Source organism: Podarcis tiliguerta, assembly GCF_965153285.1.
Source record: "Podarcis tiliguerta genome assembly, chromosome: 6".
Lineage (NCBI taxonomy): Eukaryota > Metazoa > Chordata > Lepidosauria > Squamata > Lacertidae > Podarcis > Podarcis tiliguerta.
In genome coordinates this window covers 8,234,981-8,257,728 of record NC_139539.1, presented here as the reverse complement: position 1 = coordinate 8,257,728, position 22,748 = coordinate 8,234,981, and the positions used below count along the sequence as shown (strand labels likewise).

Below are 22,748 nucleotides of genomic sequence, written 5' to 3'. Positions count from 1 at the left end.
GAAGGAGACAAAGGTCACAGACAGGGCACGGCAGACCACTAAGAGAGCAAAGGTTAGACAGAGGGCAAGATGTTCAGACAGCTGTGGCTTTGTCCGCGGGCGGAAGTGTGCACCACACCTAATGATCATTCCTACATCCCATCTTTTTTTGCTGTTCTTTCAGAGAGATGAAGAGGTCTGCCCTAGCTACCTCCCGTCCTGCAGCTGCACTTCTGAGATCCCAGGCCTCCCAGGGCCTCCAGGGCCTCCGGTGAGTTGAACTTTTGTTCCCAGAAAAATGGCGTTGGGCAGAACCACGCCATTGCACCTACGACTTCAACCCATTTTGGAAAAGCAGAGATGTGTTAAGAGGGTACATGGCTATGTTCTCTTTCCTCCGTCAAAGGCCTCTGGGTACCAGCTGGTGGAAACCCCAGGAGGATGAGCATTGTTGCACTCAAGTCCTGCTTGCAGGCTTGCAAGAGGCATCTTCTTGGCCATCGTCAGAACAGGATGCTGGACAAGATGGGCCTTTGCTCTCACCCCAAATGGCTCTTCTTTGTAACATCCTCCTTAGGGAATGCTCCAAAGGGCCATGCCTGGTGCCTATGCTGTGGTCTCTTAGGTGCTAGGTAAAATACATCCCTGTTCACCCAGGCTTGCTAATTACAACATATTGGGTGCTTCGGTTTTTGCACCGAGTTTCCCCTTGCTGAATTTACGCTGGCTTTTAATGGCTTTAGCTGCTGCGTTGTCGTTTTGCCCATTTTAGTTGCTTTCGTTGCCTTGCAATTTAATTCCAAGTTTGAAGGGCTTTTATCTTAAATTGTATTTTGTTTTGTTTCCCTGTGTAAAAACCACCCAGATGGTCAGTATGTAAATGTAAGTCCTGTTTGGATTTTGTTGCCGTGCAGGAAACATTCAATCTGTACCAAAGCCTTCTCTGTTCGATACTGCCTAATCCAAAACAGTAATCCGACGGATTAAAAAAGGAAGAGAAATGGGGTGGGGGTGGGGAAGCAGAGCACTGCTTAATCTGTCAATGGTTCATGAATCACCTGGGCATGCTTGCAGTTTAGTATGTTTCTATTTATTTATTTTTTTAAATAATATTTTATTAAGATTTTCACAAAAGAGAAAAAGAAAAATACAAAAATAATAAAGAAAAACAATTAAAAACAATTCAAATTTTCATAACACATCTTGCATTTGCTTGGTTCCCGGACCTCCCCTCTTTGTATTCCAATTCAGTTTATTTATTCAGCAAATCCTTTCCCTCTTTACTTTATCCTTATCTTGATCTTAATATATTATACCTTTGAATTTTCACCTGTTAACATTCTGTTTTTACATATTCCTTCATACCGCTGTTACTAAAAATCCCTTAACCTCAATCCAACATCATTCTAACATTCATTAATTTTATAATATTTCTGTAAATAGTCTTTAAATTTCTTCCAATCTTCCTCCACCAACTCTTCTCCCTGGTTTCAGATTCTGCCGGTCATTTCCGCCAATTCCATATAGTCCATCACCTTCATCTGCCATTCTTCCAAAGTGGGTAATTCTTGTGTCCAGTTTAGTATGTTTCTAGATCCACTGGTGATGTGGTCAAGTCTGGATGAATTCAGAACGACCATCCTGCTACCCACCAAACTCCTGTTCTTCATCACAGCCGGAATGCCCATGTGGAAATTCTACAAGCACAAACCATTTTCCCCAGTTTATTTTGATGCAAGTGCCTGGAATACAGATTAGCCAGCCTGGCAAAGTCGCAAGCACTTGGAGAAAAAAAGGATGTGGCCCCCATCACTTTGCAGTGGTACCTCAGGTTACAGACACTTCAGGTTACAGACTCCGCTAACCCAGAAATAGTACCTCAGGTTAAGAACTTTGCTTCAGGATGAGAACAAAAATCGTGCGGCAGCAGCGGGAGGCCCCATTAACTAAAGTGGTGTCTCAGGTTAATAACAGTTTCAGGTTAAGAACGGACCTCCAGAATGAATTAAGTTCTTAACACGAGGTACCACTGTAATAAGATGTTTCCCCTTGTACAGCAGTGTTCGCCTTTAACAAGGTTTTCTGCTGTTAACCTACACAGATATCTGTTCTCTATCGGTGGGCAAAGTGGGTTGGATGACTGGCAGGTGAAGCTTCACTCTTGAGCTACTGGACCGCTTGGTGGCTGCTTTTAACCTGTTTTGTTCTCCCTTAGGAACATCAGCCAGTATAGTGTAGTGGTTAAGAGCGGTAGACTTGTAATCTGGTGAACTAGGTTTGATTCCGCGCTCCTCCACATGCAGCTGCTGGGTGACCTTGGGCTAGTCACACTTCTCTGAAGTCTCTCAGCCCCACTCACCTCACAGAGTGTTTGTTGTGGGGGAGGAAGGGAAAGGAGAATATTAGCCGCTTTGAGACTCCTGAAGGGGAGTGAAAGGCGGGATATCAAATCCAAACTCTTCATCTAGGGATAGCCCCAGATTTCAGGAGGTCTTGGGATGGTCGCCACCCCACCCCACTGGACCCCCACCTCATCCTCCTCTTTACAGTGGCACTGCCACCTCTTTCCCCTCCTGCTACCCCAATTATTCCTGCTCCCCCCCCCACCACAACCCCATCTCTTATTGTTGCGAACAAAATCTTTGTTGCCGCCTGGTGGCAGCGCTGACATCTTCACTTCCACTTTCCGAAAAAGGGCCAAAAAAGGGGTCCATCTTCTTCAGAGAATGCCTTTGCCGCCACTGCTGTTTGCTGCGGTGGAAAGGAAAGCTTTTAGGAATTGGTTTTGTTGTTTTGTCCCTTGTTCTTCAGGGTAGTCCTGGAAGGAGAGGACCTCAGGGGGAACAAGGCGAGCCAGGCCCCAAGGTAAGAGGTGCTGCATCTAAAACCAGCTGGTGACAAGAGGGTCAGACATATTCATGGAGGGTAAAACTGTTAGTGGCTACTATCCATAATGGCAATGTTCTCCCTCCACTGTCAGAGGCAGTATATTGGGGGGACTGTGGTGATCATGCTTAGTGCTCACATTTTATTTGTATGGTACCTTTCCATAGTTAAAACCATGCTCAAGGCATCTTACAACATGACAAGGTTGACGTAATTACGAATACAGCAAGAGTAGTCACAAACAGCACACAACCAAACTGGACCATTCCTACATAAATCGCTTGGACTACTGCAATGCACTCTATGTGGGGCTACCTTTGAAGGTGACCCGGAAACTACAACTAATCCAGAATGCGGCAGCTAGACTGGTGACTGGGAGCGGCCGCCGAGACCACATAACACCGGTCTTGAAAGACCTACACTGGCTCCCAGTATGTTTCTGAGCACAATTCAAAGTGTTGGGGCTGACCTTTAAAGCCCTAAACGGCCTCAGTCCAGTATACATGAAAGAGCGTCTCCACCCCCATCATTCTGCCCGGATGCTGAGGTCCAGCACCAAGGGCCTTCTGGCAGTTCCCGCACTGTGAGAGGCCAAGTTACAGGGAACAAGGCAGAGGGCCTTCTCGGTAGTGGCACCCGCCCTGTGGAATGCCCTCCCACCAGATGTCAAAGAGAAAAACAACTACCAGACTTTTAGAAGACATCTGAAGGCACCACTGTTTAGGGAAGCTTTTAATGTTTAATAGACTATTGTATTTTAATATTCTGTTGAAAGCCACCCAGAGTGGCTGGGAAAACGCAGCCAGGTGGGCGGGGTATAAATAATATATTATTATTATTATTATTATTATTATTAAGATCTAAAAATAAAGATACAAATAAATTAATACTAATAGCAGCTACAACCCCTCACCACAAAACTCCCCAAAACAAGATCCTGACCTAAGAGTTTAGTGCTGTTTCTGCGTTGATATTTTGGTTGTGTGATAGAGTTATTGTTAAACTTGATGGCTGTTTTTTTACTCCCATAGGCAAGTTGCCTGAGAGATGTATTTGGTATTGGGCAACAAATAAATCGAAACAGATGAGAACATTATTATCCTTTGCATTTCACACTGCTCTGAATATTGCGATGCAGCTCTCGGCTCCAAGAAGCAAAGAGCGTGCCAGTCTCCTGCTGGGTGATGTATGATCCCTCCCTATAGCAGCGAGATGTGAGCAGCCAAAGAGATCAGGGGACTTCCTCCTCAGCAATTCTTTGCAGTTTTGCACAGGGTGCTGTTCATTGACCATGGCAATAAACAGTTGATTTTGCAGTGGCATGAAGATAACTGCTCTCTGCCCCCGCCACACACCCTGCCTTGCATTCCCCACCGTACCTAAATAGCTTATTGTCAGGGCAGCTGAAAAAAAAGACAATTAAAAGCAAACCACCCCACAGTGGCCATTTCTGCACTAAACCCAGAAAAGCGGTTTGCCAAAGGGGATAGGCAATATAACTGAGCATGGGGTCAGAGAGCTGCCATACTAGGGACTAGAAACCTGAGGCTGTTTCTTGAACTTCAATTACTTGCCCACAAAACAGGGTGATTTCAACATGATCCCTTTCCCCTCTTTGAACCCCCCCCCCTTTTAGTTTTTGCTCTGGATTTTATTTTTAATGCAATAAAAAGTAAACAGACGAAGGTAAATGATTAAAGATTGCAACAAGAAAGTAAACAACTACAATGGGTTCGCATACTGTATTTTCCCATGTATAACACGCCCCCTTGTATAAGACGGCCTCTATTTGGGGGGACTCCAAATTAAGAAAAGGGGGAGGGAGATTGCCCAGAGTTGCTGAGCTTTTTTAGGGGGAGGGGCCCGGAGTTGTTGAGCGTTTTTTTTGTTGAGCTCACCCACCTGACCGGCACTGCCACTCGCTGTTACAGAAAGCCACCTATCGCCTGTCCCCTCACCAGCAGAAGCCGCCAATCACCTGCCAAATTACCGCAGCAACAGCCAATCAACACCAGCCCTTGCCACAGCCACCAATAACACGCCCAATAGCCACTGACAATTTCCGGCTCATGGCAGTGACCGGTCCCACTCCCCCCCCCCTGCACTATCTTTGTATAAGACAACCCACAATTTTTAACATATTTTTAAAATAACACAACCTCGTCTTATACACAGAAAACTATGGTATATCACTCTATAGGTAAAGAGTAAAGGGACCCCTGACCATTAGGTCCAGTCGTCGCCGACTCTGGGGTTGTGGCGCTCATCTCGCTTTATTGGCCGAGGGAGCCAGCGTACAGCTTCCGGGTCATGTGGCCAGCATGACTAAGCCGCTTCTGGCGAACCAGAGCAGCGCACTGAAATGCTGTTTACCTTCCCGCCTGAGCGGTACCTGTTTATCTACTTGCACTTTGACGTGCTTTCAAACTGCTAGGTTGGCAGGAGATATCACTCTATAGGAGGGCTCTAAATACAGGTCTGCAGCAGGATCTCTCCTTCTCCAAGGGATCTAGATTGAGGAAGGAGGCTGGGCTGAATTTAAGGGGGCAGTGTGCAGTGTAACAAGGCCAGTGGAAGTGATGGTATTCCAGCTGAACTATTTAAAATTTTAAAAGATGATGCTGTTAAGGTGCTACACTCAATGTGCCAGCAAGTTTGGAAAACTCAGCAGTGGCCAGAGGATTGGAGAAGGTCAGTCTACATCCCAATCCCAAAGAAGGGCAGTGCTAAAGAATGCTCCAACTACCGCACAATTGCACTCATTTCACATGCTAGCAAGGTTATGCTTAAAATTCTTCAAGGAAGGCTCAAGCAGTATGTGGACCGAGAACTCCCAGAAGTGCAAGCTGGATTTAGAAGAGGCAGAGGAACCAGAGACCAAATTGCAAACATGCGCTGGATTATGGAGAAAGCTAGAGAGTTCCAGAAAGACATCTACTTCTGCTTCATTGACTATGCAAAAGCCTTTGACTGTGTCGACCACAGCAAACTATGGCAAGTTCTTAAAGAAATGGGAGTGCCTGATCACCTCATCTATCTCCTGAGAAATCTCTATGTGGGACAAGAAGCTACAGTTAGAACTGGATATGGAACAACTGATTGGTTCAAAATTGGGAAAGGAGTACGACAAGGCTGTATTTTGTCTCCCTGCTTATTTAACTTATATGCAGAATTCATCATGCGAAAGGCTGGGCTGGATGAATCCCTAGCCGGAATTAAGATTGCTGGAAGAAATATCAACAACCTCAGATATGCAGATGACACAACCTTGATGGCAGAAAGTGAGGAGGAATTAAAAAACCTTTTATTGAGGGTGAAAGAGGAGAGCGCAAAATATGGTCTGAAGCTCAACATCAAAAAAACGAAGATCATGGCCACTGGTCCCATCACCTCCTGGCAAATAGAAGGGGAGGAAATGGAGGCAGTGAGAGATTTTACTTTCTTGGGCTCCATGATCACTGCAGATGGTGACAGCAGCCATGAAATTAAGAGACGCCTGCTTCTTGGGAGGAAAGCAATGACAAACCTAGACAGCATTTTAAAAAGTAGAGACATCACCTTGCCAACAAAGGTCCGTATAGTAAAAGCTATGGTTTTCCCAGTAGTGATGTATGGAAGTGAGAGCTGGACCATAAAGAAGACTGATCGCTGAAGAATTGACGCTTTTGAATTATGGTGCTGGAGGAGACTCTTGAGAGTCCCATGGACTGCAAGAAGATCAAACGCATCCATTCTTAAGGAAATCAGCCCTGAGTGCTCACTGGAAGGACAGATCGTGAAGCTGAGGCTCCAATACTTTGGCCACCTCATGAGAAGAGAAGACTCACTGGAAAAGACCCTGATGTTGGGAAAGATGGAGGGCACAAGGAGAAGGGGACGACAGAGGATGAGATGGTTAGACAGTGTTCTCGAAGCTACAAACATAAACCTGACCAAACTACGGGTGGCAGTGGAAGACAGGAGTGCCTGGCGTGCTCTGGTCCATGGGGTCACGAAGAGTCGGACACGACTGAACGACTAAACAACAACAACGTGCAGTGTATTGACGATGCCTGAATGCAAAATATTGTGATTATATCAGAGAGCAGGCACCTCTATCTTAAAAGGCCTAATAACACTTTGCTGTGCAGAATGACAAGGTCTTTCCCCTACTTTGTGTTAGATTTTGCGCTGCTGTTTACTATGGCCACGACAGATTTCTCTCCCTCCCCACCCCAGCCATCCGAAATCACAGTGACAGCCACAGATAGGAGCTACCTTTCTGCTATAGATCAACAGACGAAAAGAGCCAACAGCTTTGATGTGCAATGCAGAAAGCTTTGGGAAATGTTAAAACCCACCAATGTGGCTCCGGCGGCTTTGTTCGTTCCCTTCGCCTGCTGCTCATCTCGCTTTATTGGCCGAGGGAGCCGGCGTACAGTTTCCAGGTCATGTGGCCAGCATGACTAAGCCACTTCTGGCGAACCAGAGCAGTGCACGGTAACTCCGTTTACCTTCCCGCCGGAGCGGTACCTATTTATCTACTTGCCTATTTATCTACTTGCACCTAGCTTTCGAACTGCTAGGTTGGCAGGAGCAGGGACCGAGCAGCGGGAGCTCGTTGTGGGGATTCAAACCATCAACCTTCTGATCAGCAAGTCCTAGGCTCTGTGGTTTAACCCACAGCGCCACCCGCGTCCCTTAGCAGCTTTTTAACAGAACCCCTTAAAACAGGGGGAGGAGACATCAACCCAAATGTTTCAAATATTTAGCTGCGGTTCCTGCATTGTAGGGGGTTGGCCTTGATGACCCTTGGGTAAGATGACCCAAGCTATGACTGAAATAGAGACCCATATGAATGGGGGAGGGGTGTGGCAGAGAGATTTGGTTCACATTTTAATGCAAACCTACCCCTTCTGCACTTCCTGAAACAATACAGGTGCCAAACCACAGCAATCCTTCAAAATTCAGACTTCTTTGCATTTTGCAGTGCAGTTTTCCAACCCAAATGTGCCTAAAAATGTATACATTAGTGAATATGACATACAAAAATGCATCGCTTGGGAGCAAAGTAGACTAAAATGCTGGTGTGTTTTTTTTTTTAAAAAAGTATATATATTTGATGTGTGTTTTTAGTGGTATCTAATTTATGCTGTGAGCTGCCTCAAGTCCTCCTCTGGCAGAAAGGCAACATGAGAAGGAATGAATGAATGAATGAATGAATGAAGGTTTTCTTCCCTTGCTCTCCTCTAGCTTTGACTTTGGGTTTGCAAAGGGAGTTTGTTGGGATGGGAATCTGAGTACCTGCATGATACTGATGTGTGAATGCATTTCCTTGTTTCCTTGGCATCTGGTGGCTTTAGGGTGAGCCAGGCCCACCTGGGCAGGTTGGGCCAGAAGGTCCAGGAGGACACCAAGGGACACCAGGCACCCAAGGGATGACTGTGCAGGGTCCCATAGTAAGTCTCTCTCTTATTCTTTTCTTTGCCCATGTGGGTTTTGCTAACACACACACACACACATATATATACACTACTTCAGAAATTGGCCCAAGACAACATGCATTAAATTGAGGTGGGCTGCAAAGACACCATTGCTTAAATTAATGCAAACAGCAAGATGGGCATTGCCTGCTGCTGGAAGATGTGCCCATCCCAACTCTGGCTGAAACCCTTCTCCTCCTCCTCCTCCTCTCCCTGGTCCCAAAGACCCAACGCTTACCTTGGGGCAAGAGGAACTGGCCTCTTCCACTTCCTAGCAGAGCACCTTTCCCTGCTGAGGACTGCAAGAATCCCTGAAAGGAAACTCAGGGTTGTAGCCAATGAAGTTGTCCCATCAGTGTGCAGTGGAACTTCCTCTCCCGTTCTTTTTCCTGTGCACCCCTCAACATCTGTTCTGGCAGTTTCACCAACCATTCAGAGCAGATTTGAGGGGGCGTGGAGGGCACAGGAGAGAAGAGATGAAGAGGAAATCCTATTATTAGTACTAGTACAGTGGTACCTCTGGTTGTGAATGGGATCCATTCCGGAGGCCCGTTCGCAACATGAAAAGAGCGCAACCCGCAGCGGCGCGTCTGCGCAGGCGTGGGTTACAATTCACCGCTTCTGCACATGTGCGCATTTTGCACTTCTGTGCATGCGTGAGCAGCAAAACCTGGAAGTAACCCTTTCCGGTACTTCCGGGTTGCCACGGGACGTAACCTGAAAGAACGTACTGTACATTTATTGCCTGCCCATCAACAGCAGTTAAAGCTGATCTTGTTCACAGAAGTAAGGTGAGCTCTGAAAACACATTGCACAGGAAGAAGTCCTCGGACTAACGGGACGACTTAGCTTGATGCAACACGTTTTTTTGTTGTTGCTTCATTCAAAATCTTGATTCGTTTTGGGGACCATGGAAGGGCAATGGGCTGTGCCCACCCCTAAATCAAATACAATGAACAACAAGCAGAGAATAGCCTTCAGGAGGGTAGCCACTACATCCCCATGGTTTTGTTCTTGGGACATGATGTCAGGGACTGGGCAGAGGAGGAACAATGAAGACCACCTCCCCAGCCTGAGCCTTCCAGAGAAGGAGACAGTTCAGAATTACAACAGGCTTGACAAACCATATGTCAGGAGTGCTCTGATGGTGTTTCCTGCTTGGCAGGGGGTTGGACTCGATGGCCCTTGTGGTCTCTTCCAACTCTTCTATGATTCTATGATTCTACAACAGGGGTTTGAAGTAGATTACAGCTCAGAGGCAGGTGAGGGGAAAAGCTGGGAAATAATGGGAGAGGAGGAGGAAGAAGCTGATGGACTTAGAAAGCATTCCAGAGCCCCCCCCCCCTTTCCCAGAACCCAGCGGGCATTGAAAGTAGGAGAGCAGAGAGCACAAAGGCCAAAGGCCCTTTCCAGCACCCGTAGTGATGACTCATGAGGAAGTAGGAGAGACGGAGGGAGTGAGGTTTCATCCGGAGCAACACCATTACTCCAAGAGGCTGCATTGCTAAGCCTCTCTCTGTGAATATTGAATAAAAAGCATTGGTAAGAACTTCCCTTGTCTTATCCCTTCCTGGCAGTCTGCTGTGGGGCGATTATGATCCTCTGACGCATGAGCACACACGCACAAATCCAAAGTGTACAAATTCCCTCTTTTTCTGACCAGCAACTTAGATGCCTTTCAAAGGCGAAATAGACAGATCTGTGGAGGACTCGATGCATGTGTGCTACCTCCACTGTTCCGAATGCCATTTGCAACTGGGGAATTTGAATTGGGGAAGAGTGTTATTGCATTTAGGTTCGGCCTGCGGGCTTTGCGTGGGCACCTGGTTGCCCCCTTTGAAAACAGGATGCTGGACTAAATGGGCCTTGGGCCGGATCCAGGAGGGCTTTCTTACATACGTATAGGAGTGGGCCTCCATTTACAAAACCTCTTGGTGTGAGAAAAGCAGTTTTACAAATACATAAGCGTTCCTTTTTATATCTGTGAAATGCTCGAGGATATAAAGATATATGCTAGCTCTGGAACTGTGCAGATAATATACATTCAGTCATTTCCCCCCCTGCATTCAAATTCTAGGGACCACCAGGTATTAAAGGAGACAAAGGAGACAGTGGAAGTCCAGGGATGCAGGTAATTATGACACACACTTTTCTCTCTCTCACTCTCTCTTTGTAATTCCCACCCATCTATTATTATGATCTGGCAGCTTTCCCAGGCAAGATTGCAGACAGTTCTCCTGTTGCTTTTGAGCCTTGCTTTGAAACCGCGCTTCTTCTTCTGAGGTGGGAATCCCATAATGGTGCTATTTTTTTCTGCTAGCTAGCTCTGTATTCCCTTTTCTTGCAGTTTGGCAAACATTAATTATCTGAAGTCTCAGAGCCGCTTTAGGAGGTCAGCAAAAGAATTATGGAGATTTTGCAGATGGATAAGCTAGTTTAAAGAGAGAAGCTTACATGACCTTGGCCAAGGATGAACAGGCTATAAGTGGGAGCGAGAACAACGGAACGTGACGGCTCAATTTCCAAAGGCCCAGCTCTCAAACAGTCTCCCGGATGGAAAAGATCGGGAGTGGAGCAAGCTGTACGCTTGTATTTAGAAGAAAGGAAAAGGGATTACTTTAATGTGTTCTTATTGGAAATGATGGCAACTTCTTTAAACTAAATTGACATCATAAGTTTGAAAATAACCAGAATTTGGGGACAAAGCTATGCCTTGACTTAATGGTTTTGCAAGGGCTGCTTCCCGCCTGCCCTGATGAAAATGCTTATTACTTTACTTACTTAAAAGGGGGGGGGGGGGAGGCAAGCCTGCTGCCTTTGGGGGTCCTCCTGCTCATCCAGCTGGCTGCTCCCCAAACTGATGGCACCCCTGTTGTTGTGGGTCATGCCATCAAGGGATGTGGATCTTCTGCATAGCCATCATTGCACTGCACCAATAACAGAGGGTCACATAATAATAATAATACAGTGGTACCTCAGGTTACATACGATTCAGGTTACATACGCTTCAGGTTACAGACTCTGCTAACCCAGAAATAGTACCTCGGGTTAAGAACTTTGCTTCAGGATGAGAAGAGAAATTGCTCAGCGGCGGCAGTGGGAGGCCCCATTAGCTAAAGTGGTGCTTCAGGTTAAGAACAGTTTCAGGTTAAGAACAGACCTCCGGAACGAATTAAGTACTTAACCCGAGGTACCACTGTAATAATAATAATAATAATAATAATAATAATAATAATAATAATAAATAAATAAATAATAATTTATTTATATCCCGCCCTCCCCAGCCGAAGCCGGGCTCAGAGCGGCTAACAACAGTAAAAAATAACACAGTTTACATAAAATCACAATCAATTAATTGAAATAGATTCTAAAATAAATTCATTCTAAAATCAATTCAGAATCAAATTAATGGCAACCATTGGGCTAGAGTGCTATGAGGATTACAGAAGGAGGGCCTTGGCCAAAGGTCTGGTGGAACAGCTCTGTCTTGCAGGCCCTGAGGAAAGATGTCAAGTCCCACATGCATATTTAGCAACCCTTGCGGTGCCACTGAAATCTTTCCAGACTGCTGAAACCACCCAAATGCATAGGATTGCAGTAAATCATGAGTGATGTTTTCAGATCCAAAATTGGCTGAAGCAGAAGCGAGGATGTGTGTGCAAACCTACATGCCACTATAAACACTCACAAATACACCTATTCTGCATCTACATAGTGACACTATATTGGCTCAGGTTCCCTTTCTGGCTTTCCTCCAGTTTGGGGTTTGCATGCTTGCTCCTTCAACCATTAGCATCACATGGGATATGGGAAATTTCACTTCCCTTTTCCCCAATGCCCTGGAGTGACATTAGATCAGCCACTTCAGGGCATTGTGGTGTGTGGCTTCTCAGAGAAACCCACAGCTGGGGCCTTGGCATTTGCCCAGCTCTGCTGCATGCTGGTGCCAGGCCTGAATAGATCCACAGGTAGGGAGTGCATAGGCCTCCCATTACAGGTAACGAACAGGTACATTGCTATGTGCATGGCACACCCTGACTTCAGGTTGGTTCAGGAGAGATAGAGAGGAGATGATGGAAACTATGTCTGCAGGAGGCAAGGCAAAAATAAATCAAGGTCTTTTCAAAGCTGTTGTTCTTAGCTTCATCGGAAAAAGGTCCTGAGATTCTGGCTTAATCATGAGGCGCTTTGACAAATGTTGTTGTGTTGTTGTTTAGTCGTTTAGTTGTGTCCGACTCTTCGTGACCCCATGGACCAGATCACACCAGGCACTTCCGTCTTCCACTGCCTCCCGCAGTTTGGTCAAACTCATGCTGGTAGCTTCGAGAACACTATCCAACCATCTTGTCCTCTGTCGTCCCCTTCTCCTTGTGCCCTCCATCTTTCCCAACATCAGGGTCTTTTCCAGGGAGTTTTCTCTTCTCACGAGGTGGCCAAAGTACTGGGGCCTCAGCTTCAGGATCTGTCCTTCCAATGAGCACTCAGGGCTGATTTCCTTAAGAATGGATAGGTTTGATCTTCTTGCAGTCCATGGGACTTTCAAGACAAAGGATATGCTTCCTGAATAACAGTTCTGTTTGTCTGCAGGGTTTGATGGGTCCTCAAGGAGCTCCAGGGAAAGATGGGATTCAAGGATCAAAGGTAAAAGCACTGGGCAGTCTGGCAACCATCAAATGTGGGCTCTCAAATGGCCCAAACCACTAGTTGAAGAGAGAGCACAATTCTCTGTGAAGATGGGAGCAAGCACAAGTGAAACAGATATTGTGCTACTCCCAGGAATTTCTTCCCCATTGCTCCATGTTTCTTTACAGCACCTGACATGATGCTTCTGAACAAAGATGCTTCATTTAGCTATCGAGGATAATATCTCCATTAGGATAGAACGATACTCAGTCGGTGCAGCACGAATAATTTGATCGCAAGCAATGATGCAAGGTGCAGTCCCAAAGGAAAGTCCCAGAATCCCTTGCAGGCTGCTGAGACAACGCCAGAGCATAATTCTTGTGGGATCATAGGGAGGCAAATGCCTCACCTGAACATCATTTTAAGCTTTCTCATGTAGAAATGAGGTTGCCTGGTCCTCAGGTGGGCGTCATGCTTGCCCCTTCAAATGCTGCAAGACTGCACAATATTGGCTACGGCTACTGTGACTCCCATCTTCTCCCATCACCCTTGCTAACTGAGAGGCAAAACGAATTCACAGAATTGTAGACTTGGAAGGGATTCAAAGGGACCTTTAAAGCCCTTTGTGGCTTAGGGCCCTCGTATTTACGGGACCGCCTCTCCTGGTATGCCCCGCAGAGGACCTTAAGGTCCATGAATAATCATAGTTTAGAGGTCCTGGGCCTTAAGGAAGTCAGATTATCCTCCACCAGGGCCAGGGCCTTCTCAGTGATGGCTCCGACCTGGTGGAATGCTCTGTCCCATGAGACCAGGGCCCTGCAGGATTTAACTTCCTTCCGCAGGGCCTGTAAGACAGAGCTAATCCGCCTGGCCTTTAATTTGAATTCAGCCTGATCTTTTATTCCCCTTCCTTCCCTCCCCCTCCCCTTTTTATGCAGATTACCTGCTCTGGGATCCCACAGCTAATTCTCCCCTGGTCTCCTCGCTGGCCCAAATAGGACTAATTTAGCCAGCTAGCCCTGGTGATCATCTAATGTTTATTGGATGGATTTCCCACCTAAACTGACCTTTGAATTCTGAATTTAATGTTATTCACATTTTATCCTGTATTTTAAGCTGTTTTTTGTTGCATCAATTAAGTGTTTTAATTTTTTTTGTTAGCCGCCCTGAGCCTGGTTTTCTGAACCGGGAAGGGTGGGTTATAAATAAAAATTTATTATTATTATCTAGTCCAACACTCTACAATACAATTCCAGCAAAAGAATTTTGCACTCTGCTGCATGAATTCATTACGTGCAAGTGTCCTTTTTTGCAATGGATTTCCTGTATTTGTGGGTCGGGGAGAGTCAAATAATTAAGTTTGACTGTTTCCTTTCCATTATTATTTTTTTGCAAGCATTATTTTGGGAGCATTCCTGAAGGGCTCAGATTTTTGTGAATGATTTAAAAACTCTTTATTGAAGTGGTCATCAGAAAGAGAAATACTAAAAACAATCAGGGACAGCAAAACAAGAAATATATCCTGTGATACAGGAGCTCACCAGCCGTTCTGAAACTCAGGGTTACAGCCTGTGCTGAAATTCTGCTCAAGGAGCAGATTTGTGCTTGCACACCAGAACTTTTCCTTTCCACTTCCCTGAAATACTCGCCACACCCTCAAAATCTGCTCTAGAAAACTGATGAACACCTCCAGAGCATATTTGAGTGGGGAACCCGGGAGAAGAAGTCCTGCTATGCAAGCAGAACTCTGTTAGCACAGCACTGGATGCAATCTGCAGGGTGGAACTGAGTCATATATTTAATTCAATATTTGAAGACGGAGCTTTGACAGAAATACAAAGGGAGGGGGAAAGGGGGAGGTAATTCTTTTGGTAAACTCTTTGATGGTTTTTTACGTTTATAAATTTTGCGGAATAAATATTATTAATTGAATTTGCTTAAAAGCATTTATAAACTGCTTGATATTTTTAAGTGAGCAGTGTACAATGTAAAAAATCAATATCGTTAAGATGAAAACACAGCCAATAAAAGCAGGAATTCGGGGAATTCAAATGCACAAAGCCTGGGCAAAAAGACACATAGCCTCAATCAGCTCCCATCCATACCAGGAAATGTATTCATATTTTGGGGGAACTGGTACATGGGCTGCTCAAAGAAGCCTTCATCAGTTCTGAGATGATGATGGGGATGTTCGTGCGTCCACGATAGGGCAACCAAAAGTGATCAAAGGGGTGGAACATCAACCCTACGAGGAACGGCTACAACATTTGGGGCGTTTTTATTTTAGTGAAGCGGCAAGTAAGAGACAAGATGTCAGAAGCTTATAATATTATGCATCGTGTAGAGAAAGTGGGCAGAGATAAGTTCTCCCCTCCATCTCTGCTACTGTGGTGTAGTGGTTAAGAGCAGTATATTCGTAATCTGGTGAACCGGGTTCGCGTCTCCGCTCCTCCACATGCAGCTGCTGGGTGACCTTGGGCCAGTCATACTTCTCTGAAGTCTCTCAGCCCCACTCACTTCACAGAGTGTTTGTTGTGGGGGAGGAAGGGAAAGGAGAATGTTAGCCGCTTTGAGACTCCTTCAGGTAGTGATAAAGCGGGATATCAAATCCAAACTCTGCTACCGCAGGAATTCAGGGGCATCCAGTGAAGCCAAATGCTAGAATCTTTGCAAAGAATGATGGAGGCAGCAATGCTTCTGAATAATAATAATAATAATAATAATAATAATAACAACAATAATTTCTTTATAACCTGCCCTCCCTTGCCAGAGCTAGGCTCAGGGCAGCTAACACCAGTAAAATTACAATAAAACATAATAGGGAAAAAACCCTAATTTAAAATACAGATTAAAATGCAATTTAAAATGCAGCCTCATTTTAAAAGTAGCCCATAGATCAAAACCATAAGAGGGGGAGGAGGAACAAAAGGGTCAGACTGAGTCCAAACCAAAGGCCAGGCAGAACAGCTCTGTCTTGCAGGCCCTGTGGAAAGATGTCAAGTCCCACAGGGCCCTAGTGTCTTGTGACAGAGCATTCCACCAAGTCGGGGCCAGTACTGAGAAGGCCCTGGCCCTAGTTGAGACCAATCTAACCACCTCTGGGGCCTCCAAAATGTTGTCATTTGTGGACCTTAAGGTCCTCCGTGGGGCATACTAGGAGAAGGGGTCCTGTATGTTTGTGGGTCCTAGGCTGCATAGGGCTTTAAAGGTCAAAACCAGCACCTTCAACCTGACCCTGTACTCCACCGGGAGCCAGTGCAGTTGGTAAAGCACTGGATGAATGTGATCCTGCGGCAAGGACCCCATAAGGAGCCTTGCCATGGCATTCTGAATGCCCGTTGATGGAAACCACAGGATGGAAGAATGCCTCTTTTGCACCCAGATCCTACCTACAGGTTTCCCCAGGTGTTATGTATTGAGTTGAATAGGATCCAAAATGCAGCAGTCTGATTGGTTCTAGAACAATAGGATCCAAAATGCAGCAGTCTCATTGGTCCTAGAACAATAGGATTCAGAATGCAGCAGTCTGATTGGTCCTAGAACAATGCAGCAGTAGGATTGGTCCACAGGAGCCACCCAATCCAGCTCCAGGTGGAAGTGAATCCGCAACCTGATTGGCCTACAGGAATTAGCCAATCACGTGCGGCCCATTGTGTAAATAATGTATATAAAGCAGATATTTTGGGGAAACTTTCACTCCTCACTACTATGAGCTGACTAAAGAGCATGAAATCCACACTCGGCTCCAAGAATATTTCATCAGAAGAGGCACTCTGGATGGCCACTGTGAGAACAGGATGCTGGACTAGAGGGGCCCCTGGCCTGATCCAGCAGCAGGACTCTTCTTAAATCTTTATCCCTAAAAGCAGCACATTCCCTCCCTGTTTTAGCCTTAGCCTTTCACTCACTGTTCTGACTTGATTTGCAGGGTGTTCGAGGCCTGGAAGGCACAGCTGGACCTCCTGGACCACCAGGACCAAGGGTAAGAGATGCCAGTCATGTAGAAGGGAACTTTTTTCTGCTCCAAAGGTCTTGCTACCAGGAATAGGCTGAGCTCGACTTCCCTCAGGTTAGCAGGGACGGCAGGCAAAAGGAACAGCGTGCTCTGTGTCTTCATTACTGTTGCATCTTCCTCCGGCTACTGTTCAGCAAGAGCTGCTGAGCCACCTGGTTCCAAATCCTGGAGCATCTCCTCTAAGCCAAGTTCTGTGGTACCCAAGTTGCAGCAGAGTGTCAGGCGTTGACTTCTTAGTAGCCTCATCTCCTTTCATCAGAAAAGGCAGGGATGCAATTTCAGAAATTTGCGGGAGGAGAAAGGGTAGCTATTGCAACAGGGGAATGGCAAGAATCTCAGCCAGATTTAAAGATCTACTCCTGGCTAAGTTCTAGATTTAAAATGTGTATTTCAAGACCATTTGTTTTGGTTGCTTTTCAACTCCTCATTTTGCGGTTGTTAGCATTTTATTGATGAGGATAAACAAAGTATTTCCAACCATCTCAACCGCCCCCCCCCCCCACTGTCCATTGTTTCCTAAAGCAGAGTCACTCTGGATCACTATAACACAATATACATTTTATTAACAGTTGTTGTATTTAATTGGACTTGTTAACTGCTTTTTAGGGATGCAGGTGGCACTGTGGTCTAAACCACTGAGCCTCTTGGGCTTGCCCGATCAGAAGGTCGGTGGTTCGAATCCCTGCGACAGAGTGAGCTCCTGTTGTTCGGTCCCTGCTCCTGCCAACCTAGCAGTTCGAAAGCACGTCAAGTGCAAGTAGATAAATAGGTACCACTCCGGCGGGAAGGTAAATGGCATTCCCATGCACTGCTCTGGTTTGCCGGAAGCAGCTTAGTCATGCTAGCCACATGACCCGGAAGCTGTCTGTGGACAAATGCCGGCTCCCTCAGCCTATAGAGCGAGATGAGCGCCGCAACCCCAGAATCGTTCACGACTGGACCTAGCAGTCAGAGGTACCTTTACCTTTAACTGCTTTTTACCCAAAGATACCTAGGTGACTTGCGTTTAGAAACATAAACATAGATACATTCATTCATTATACCATTAATAAAAACCACACACACACTTTCATCATAGGAGAAATCTTAGGTAAAGGTAAAGAGACCCCTGACCATTAGGTCCAGTCGTGACCGACTCTGGGTTTGCGGCGCTCATCTCGCTTTATTGGCCGAGGGAGTAGGCGTACAACCTCCAGGTCATGTGGCCAGCATGTGGCCCATCAGCAATTTCCCAGCAGAGTGATTTCCCTACCCATTTTGTCTTCACAACAACCCTGTGAGGCAGCTTAGACTGTGAAGAAAGAATGGGGAGAGAGGGGGAGAGGAGGAAAAAAATCAGAAGGAGGCAAGACAGGGCAAGAAGACAGGAAAAAAGGCAGGGGATTGGAAGGATAAAGTAACAGAGTGTGTAAGAGAGAAGTAGGAAGAGAGCGCGCCAAGATTCTGTCTGCATAATAAAGCCATTAAAAACGGAAGGGAGAAAATAACACCGTTCTGGGACTTGCAGTTCTGACCTACTATTGTGCCCATAAATTGCGACATTAATTGAAAATGAAGGGAGCATGAGCCATGCACAGTACAGCCTTCACATTTCGTTCCCCCAACTGGGTGGGGCGCCTACTTCAACCTGAAGGCCGTAATTCCCACCCTGGGCCTTTTGCAAGTCTGTTTTGGCTGGTCTCCCTCGAGCCTCAAGTCACAATAATTTTCCGTCATCTGACATCGTCAGTCATTGTGGCTCTTTGGATCTTTGCAGGGTTTTCAAGGCGTAGCAGGCGCCCGAGGCAACAGTGGGGAGAAGGGTCCCCCAGGAGAAGTTGGCCCGACGGTAAGTCTTCCCCATTTCACCCCCACAAGTGCACACCAGCCCAGGAGTATGTCCCTTCCTTCCTTCCTTCCTTCCTTCCTTCCTTCCTTCCTTCCTTCCTTCCTTCCTTCCGTCTTTCTGTCCTTCTGTCCTTTCTTCCATTTTCTTTCTTCCATCTAATTTATTTCTTTCTTTCTTTCTTTCTTTCTTTCTTTCTTTCTTTCTTTCTTTCTAGCACTGGCATCCCATGCCCGGGACAACAAACATTTTGCTGCCTGCCCCCAGCCATTGGAATAGGGCAGTCTGAATAACCTAACAAATAAAGAACCAGCATCTGCAAAACTGGATCTGTCATTTTCCACAAAATGCTGTTTTCCCAAATTGTTATTTCACGGCCTCGCTGCCCTTGGAAATCTGTAATTGGCTTAATTGTGCACCATTCTTCACTTATAGGCACATATTTAATTGTGCATCATTCCTCATTTGCAAGCGCAGACGTCTGCCTTATTGTTTCAAAAAGTTTTGAGATGCGTTCCGCAAGAAAAGCACTCGGTGCAGTGTGCCAAACTGTAAAACCTGTACAAATCCAATAAAATACAAAGCACACAGAGACATCAATTCAAGGACAGAGTAAGTAGCATTATGCTTTAACAGAAGAGCAATTAATAACCAGTACCTTGAGTACCATCCCTGTGAAAAATCAACTGGATTCATTGCTTAACCCAACAAGGTGTTACGGAAAGGTCATCCTACTTTTTTTTTGCAGATGCAGCTATTTATGACATTTTTATCTCACCTTCCTCCCATCCTAGAACTCAAATTGGCATTCTGAACATTTCAAGGTGGTCTTCCATCCAGCTATTGGCCAGACCAGATTTTCCTTAGTAACCAGTATCCTGCAATCCCTTACCCAGATTATGCTATGCAAGCGTTGGCCAACGCTTTCGGCCAAGCGTTCCTGCTGTGAAAGGTCTTTGTCCACTCTCTGCAGGAACCAAGCCGTAAAGGAGACTTATTAAATGTATAATATCCTTTCAGGGTTTGCTGGAGAATGACAAGATTAGGCTCAGAGTGGCCTTTTCATTTACTGCCTCCAAAGAGAAGATAGATTTATAACTGCCTTTTGCTTTGTTTTCTCCTCCAGGGGCTGCCTGGTCCAAAAGGAGAAAGGGGAGAGAAGGTGAGTCTCTTTGGCTTCTATTTTCTTTGGAACCCATCCTTGGGTGGCCAACAGTCAGCTCAATGGACCAGTGACCTGACTCGTTGCAAAGCATCTTCCCATGTCTCTCTGCTAAACTGGTACTTGAGCCTGCACTACAGTATCAGCAGCCCAAGGTCACCCAGCAGCTGCATGAGGAGGAGCAGAGACGCGAACCCGGTTCACCAGATTACGAATCTACCGCTCTTAACCACTACACCACACTGTATTAAAATACAGTAATGCATCAAACATTAAAAGCTTCCTTAAACTGGGCTGCCTTCAGATGTCGTCTAAAAGTCTGGTAGTTGTTGTTCTCTTTGACATCTGGTGGGAGGGCGTTCCACAGGGCAGGTGCTACTACCGAGATCCTTGGGACTCTCAAGGATCCAGTAGTTCCAAAACCACCTTTGACCCCCACCTCCTCCTCCTCACCCCCTCAGAACAACCCATTTCAAGTTCCGGTGTTGGTGGTAGACCTTTTCTTTATTTAGTTAATGTTCTATCTGATTTCCTACCTGCTCTTGCCCATAAGGTCCCAGGCATGACGATAGAACATACAGTAGTGAAACCACTACAATTATACAAAAAGTGAAACCATTCCGACAGTATAAATTCAGAAGAAGTCCCATGAAACAAAAGATACTGTAATGGTTCTAGGGGTTGCTCGTGCGTAAATCGGTGCCAACACCTGGGTGGGTTGCCTGAGTGAACCTTTTCTGTCTGGACAGCCACTCGCCCGTGGCTGTCTCAATCGCTGGCAGAATCCGTCAGTGGGCGTTTCTTGAACTTCTTCCAGCATAAAAGTTCTTTGACGCCTAGTCGCCGCCTACTCTCCCTGTGCGGAAGCCTTCTGCGCAGGGAGGGTGTGGGCATCGGAGGACCCGTGCTCTCCCCGCTGGTCCCCAGCGATGAGTCTTGGAGCCACCTCACTGATTCCCCCATCTGCCCCCCTCCTCCACTGGTGCTACGCTGATTTCCTTCCCCAGAAGATGGGCTGCTTCTCTCCCTCCCGGGACGCTCTCCGGAATCCCTCTGGAGCCCTCCCTCTCCTTCAGGCTCCAATGGCAGTTCCCTGACAGATACCTTAAGGCCAGGATAAAAATATAGCCCACAGATTTTCCCTGGATATATTGTGAACACCCACTTTGCATGGTGGATTCCCCTTTCCCCAGTGGCAGAGCTGTTCTGCCAGTGGCAGAGTGTGGAGGGACCCTATTCTCCAACCCATTCCCCTACCCCCAAATAAATTGCAGATTAAGATTGCTTTGCCCACTCTCAGAAGAAAATCCAGCTTTTTTCCAGGGCTAAGATGGCGGCAAGTTTTGACATCGCCAGAGGTGGATCTGGGACAAGATCTTGGATTTTACAAAACTATATCAGACTTGAGGAAATGGCTTCTGTTTCATGGGTTGTCATAGAAGTTCACAGAGGCTGGGTACCACTAAATAGGAAAGAGGACAATGGGCAGATACCCACCTCTGATATGGATGGACCAATGCTCTGGACTGATATAAAAGCCACTTTCTGTTTTCGTTCTTCTCTGCTTTAATTTCCCCTTCCTGAAGTGGCTTGACTTCAAAAGCAAAAAACAAAACACACTAGGATGCAGCTCTGCACATTAGTGTGTAACATGTAGTTAGCCCCTTAGAGAAGCCTACCCTGACTGAAACATTCTGGGGAAATCAAACTACTAGGAATAATGATTAGCAAACCACATGGGATCTATTCCAGTTTCCCCAACTGCACTAAGGTGTGCTAAAATTTCCTGTGAGGTTTGTTTGCTCTTTTTTTAAAATGGGCTGGTTGATGGATTTTAAACTTTTGCTAGATTCCCTCTGCAGCTATCACCAGGACCCAGGTGCATAACTTTCTATCATTTCCCTCTGCCATCTGACTTTTCAATTTTATTTTATTTTTAAACCCACTCTATTGCGCTCTTGCTAGGCTTTCCTCTCTGGTGTTTTTTTTTCCAAAAATGTGGTAGCATTTTTCATTTTTATTTCCTGGGCACCCTGCCCAGTTCTTGCTTAATTTTGGGTAAAGACTGCGCATTGATCCAGACGGTGTCATCAAAAATCTCACTGTTTGATGCAGGGCTCAATTTTCATTTCGTTATGAGCTTTTATGGATAATGGCAGTGACTATTTTCAAGTTGTTTTCTGCATTTTGATTGCTTTATTACCTGTCGCAAGGAAGATATATCTATATCCAAAGATATATATGCGTATGGGTAGATAAATAGATAGATAAATAAATGGAGAGGTGCCGTTTCAAAGAGAGTGTGGTTATTCAATCACAAAGGAATGGCCGGGCTTCTTTAAATATTCAGAAATGAATGCATTTTAATAGTGTCCATATTAATTTTCAGCATCAGAACTCTCTGCTTGACAGTCTCTTCAGGGTCTGTGCGTGGATGTGATTGTGTTTAGATTTACTGTTCCTTTGCAGAGCAGTTTAATAATACAGAATTACTACAGTAGTTCGGGAAGGCTACTTACAGCCGTAAGTGGAAGGCTTTGTTGATTAATATGTGCCAGAGCACGAAGAAAGAAAGAGAAATGGTGATTCCTATGTTGCAGGAGGTTGGACTAGATTACCCTGAGGATTGTCTTGAATTCTACAATTCTTTGATTTCACTGTTAATTGCTAACGTCCGGCCTGCAATGACAAACCTAAAAAGCAGAGACATCACCTAGCCGACAAAGGTCCGTATAGTTAAAGCTATGGTTTTCCCAGTACAGTGGAACCTTGGGTTAAGTACTTAATTCGTTCCGG

At 45.8% G+C, this 22,748-nt stretch overlaps 2 protein-coding genes across 4 annotated transcripts in view; one reads left to right on the top strand and one right to left on the bottom strand.

Annotated features, from left to right (window-relative positions):
* PTK6 (protein tyrosine kinase 6) overlaps positions 1-22,748 on the bottom strand; it is a 736,207-nt gene that overhangs the window by 115,797 nt on the left and 597,662 nt on the right. The gene's annotated exons all lie outside the window — the stretch shown is intronic.
* COL20A1 (collagen type XX alpha 1 chain) overlaps positions 1-22,748 on the top strand; it is a 131,344-nt gene that overhangs the window by 92,877 nt on the left and 15,719 nt on the right. For both annotated transcript variants that reach the window (XM_083447254.1, XM_083447253.1), the window contains exons 28-35: positions 164-250; positions 2,791-2,844; positions 8,208-8,303; positions 10,405-10,458; positions 12,915-12,968; positions 16,879-16,932; positions 18,722-18,793; positions 19,917-19,952. In XM_083447254.1, the coding sequence (XP_083303380.1) occupies positions 164-250; positions 2,791-2,844; positions 8,208-8,303; positions 10,405-10,458; positions 12,915-12,968; positions 16,879-16,932; positions 18,722-18,793; positions 19,917-19,952 (507 nt within the window). The remainder of the gene's footprint in view (positions 1-163; positions 251-2,790; positions 2,845-8,207; positions 8,304-10,404; positions 10,459-12,914; positions 12,969-16,878; positions 16,933-18,721; positions 18,794-19,916; positions 19,953-22,748) is intronic.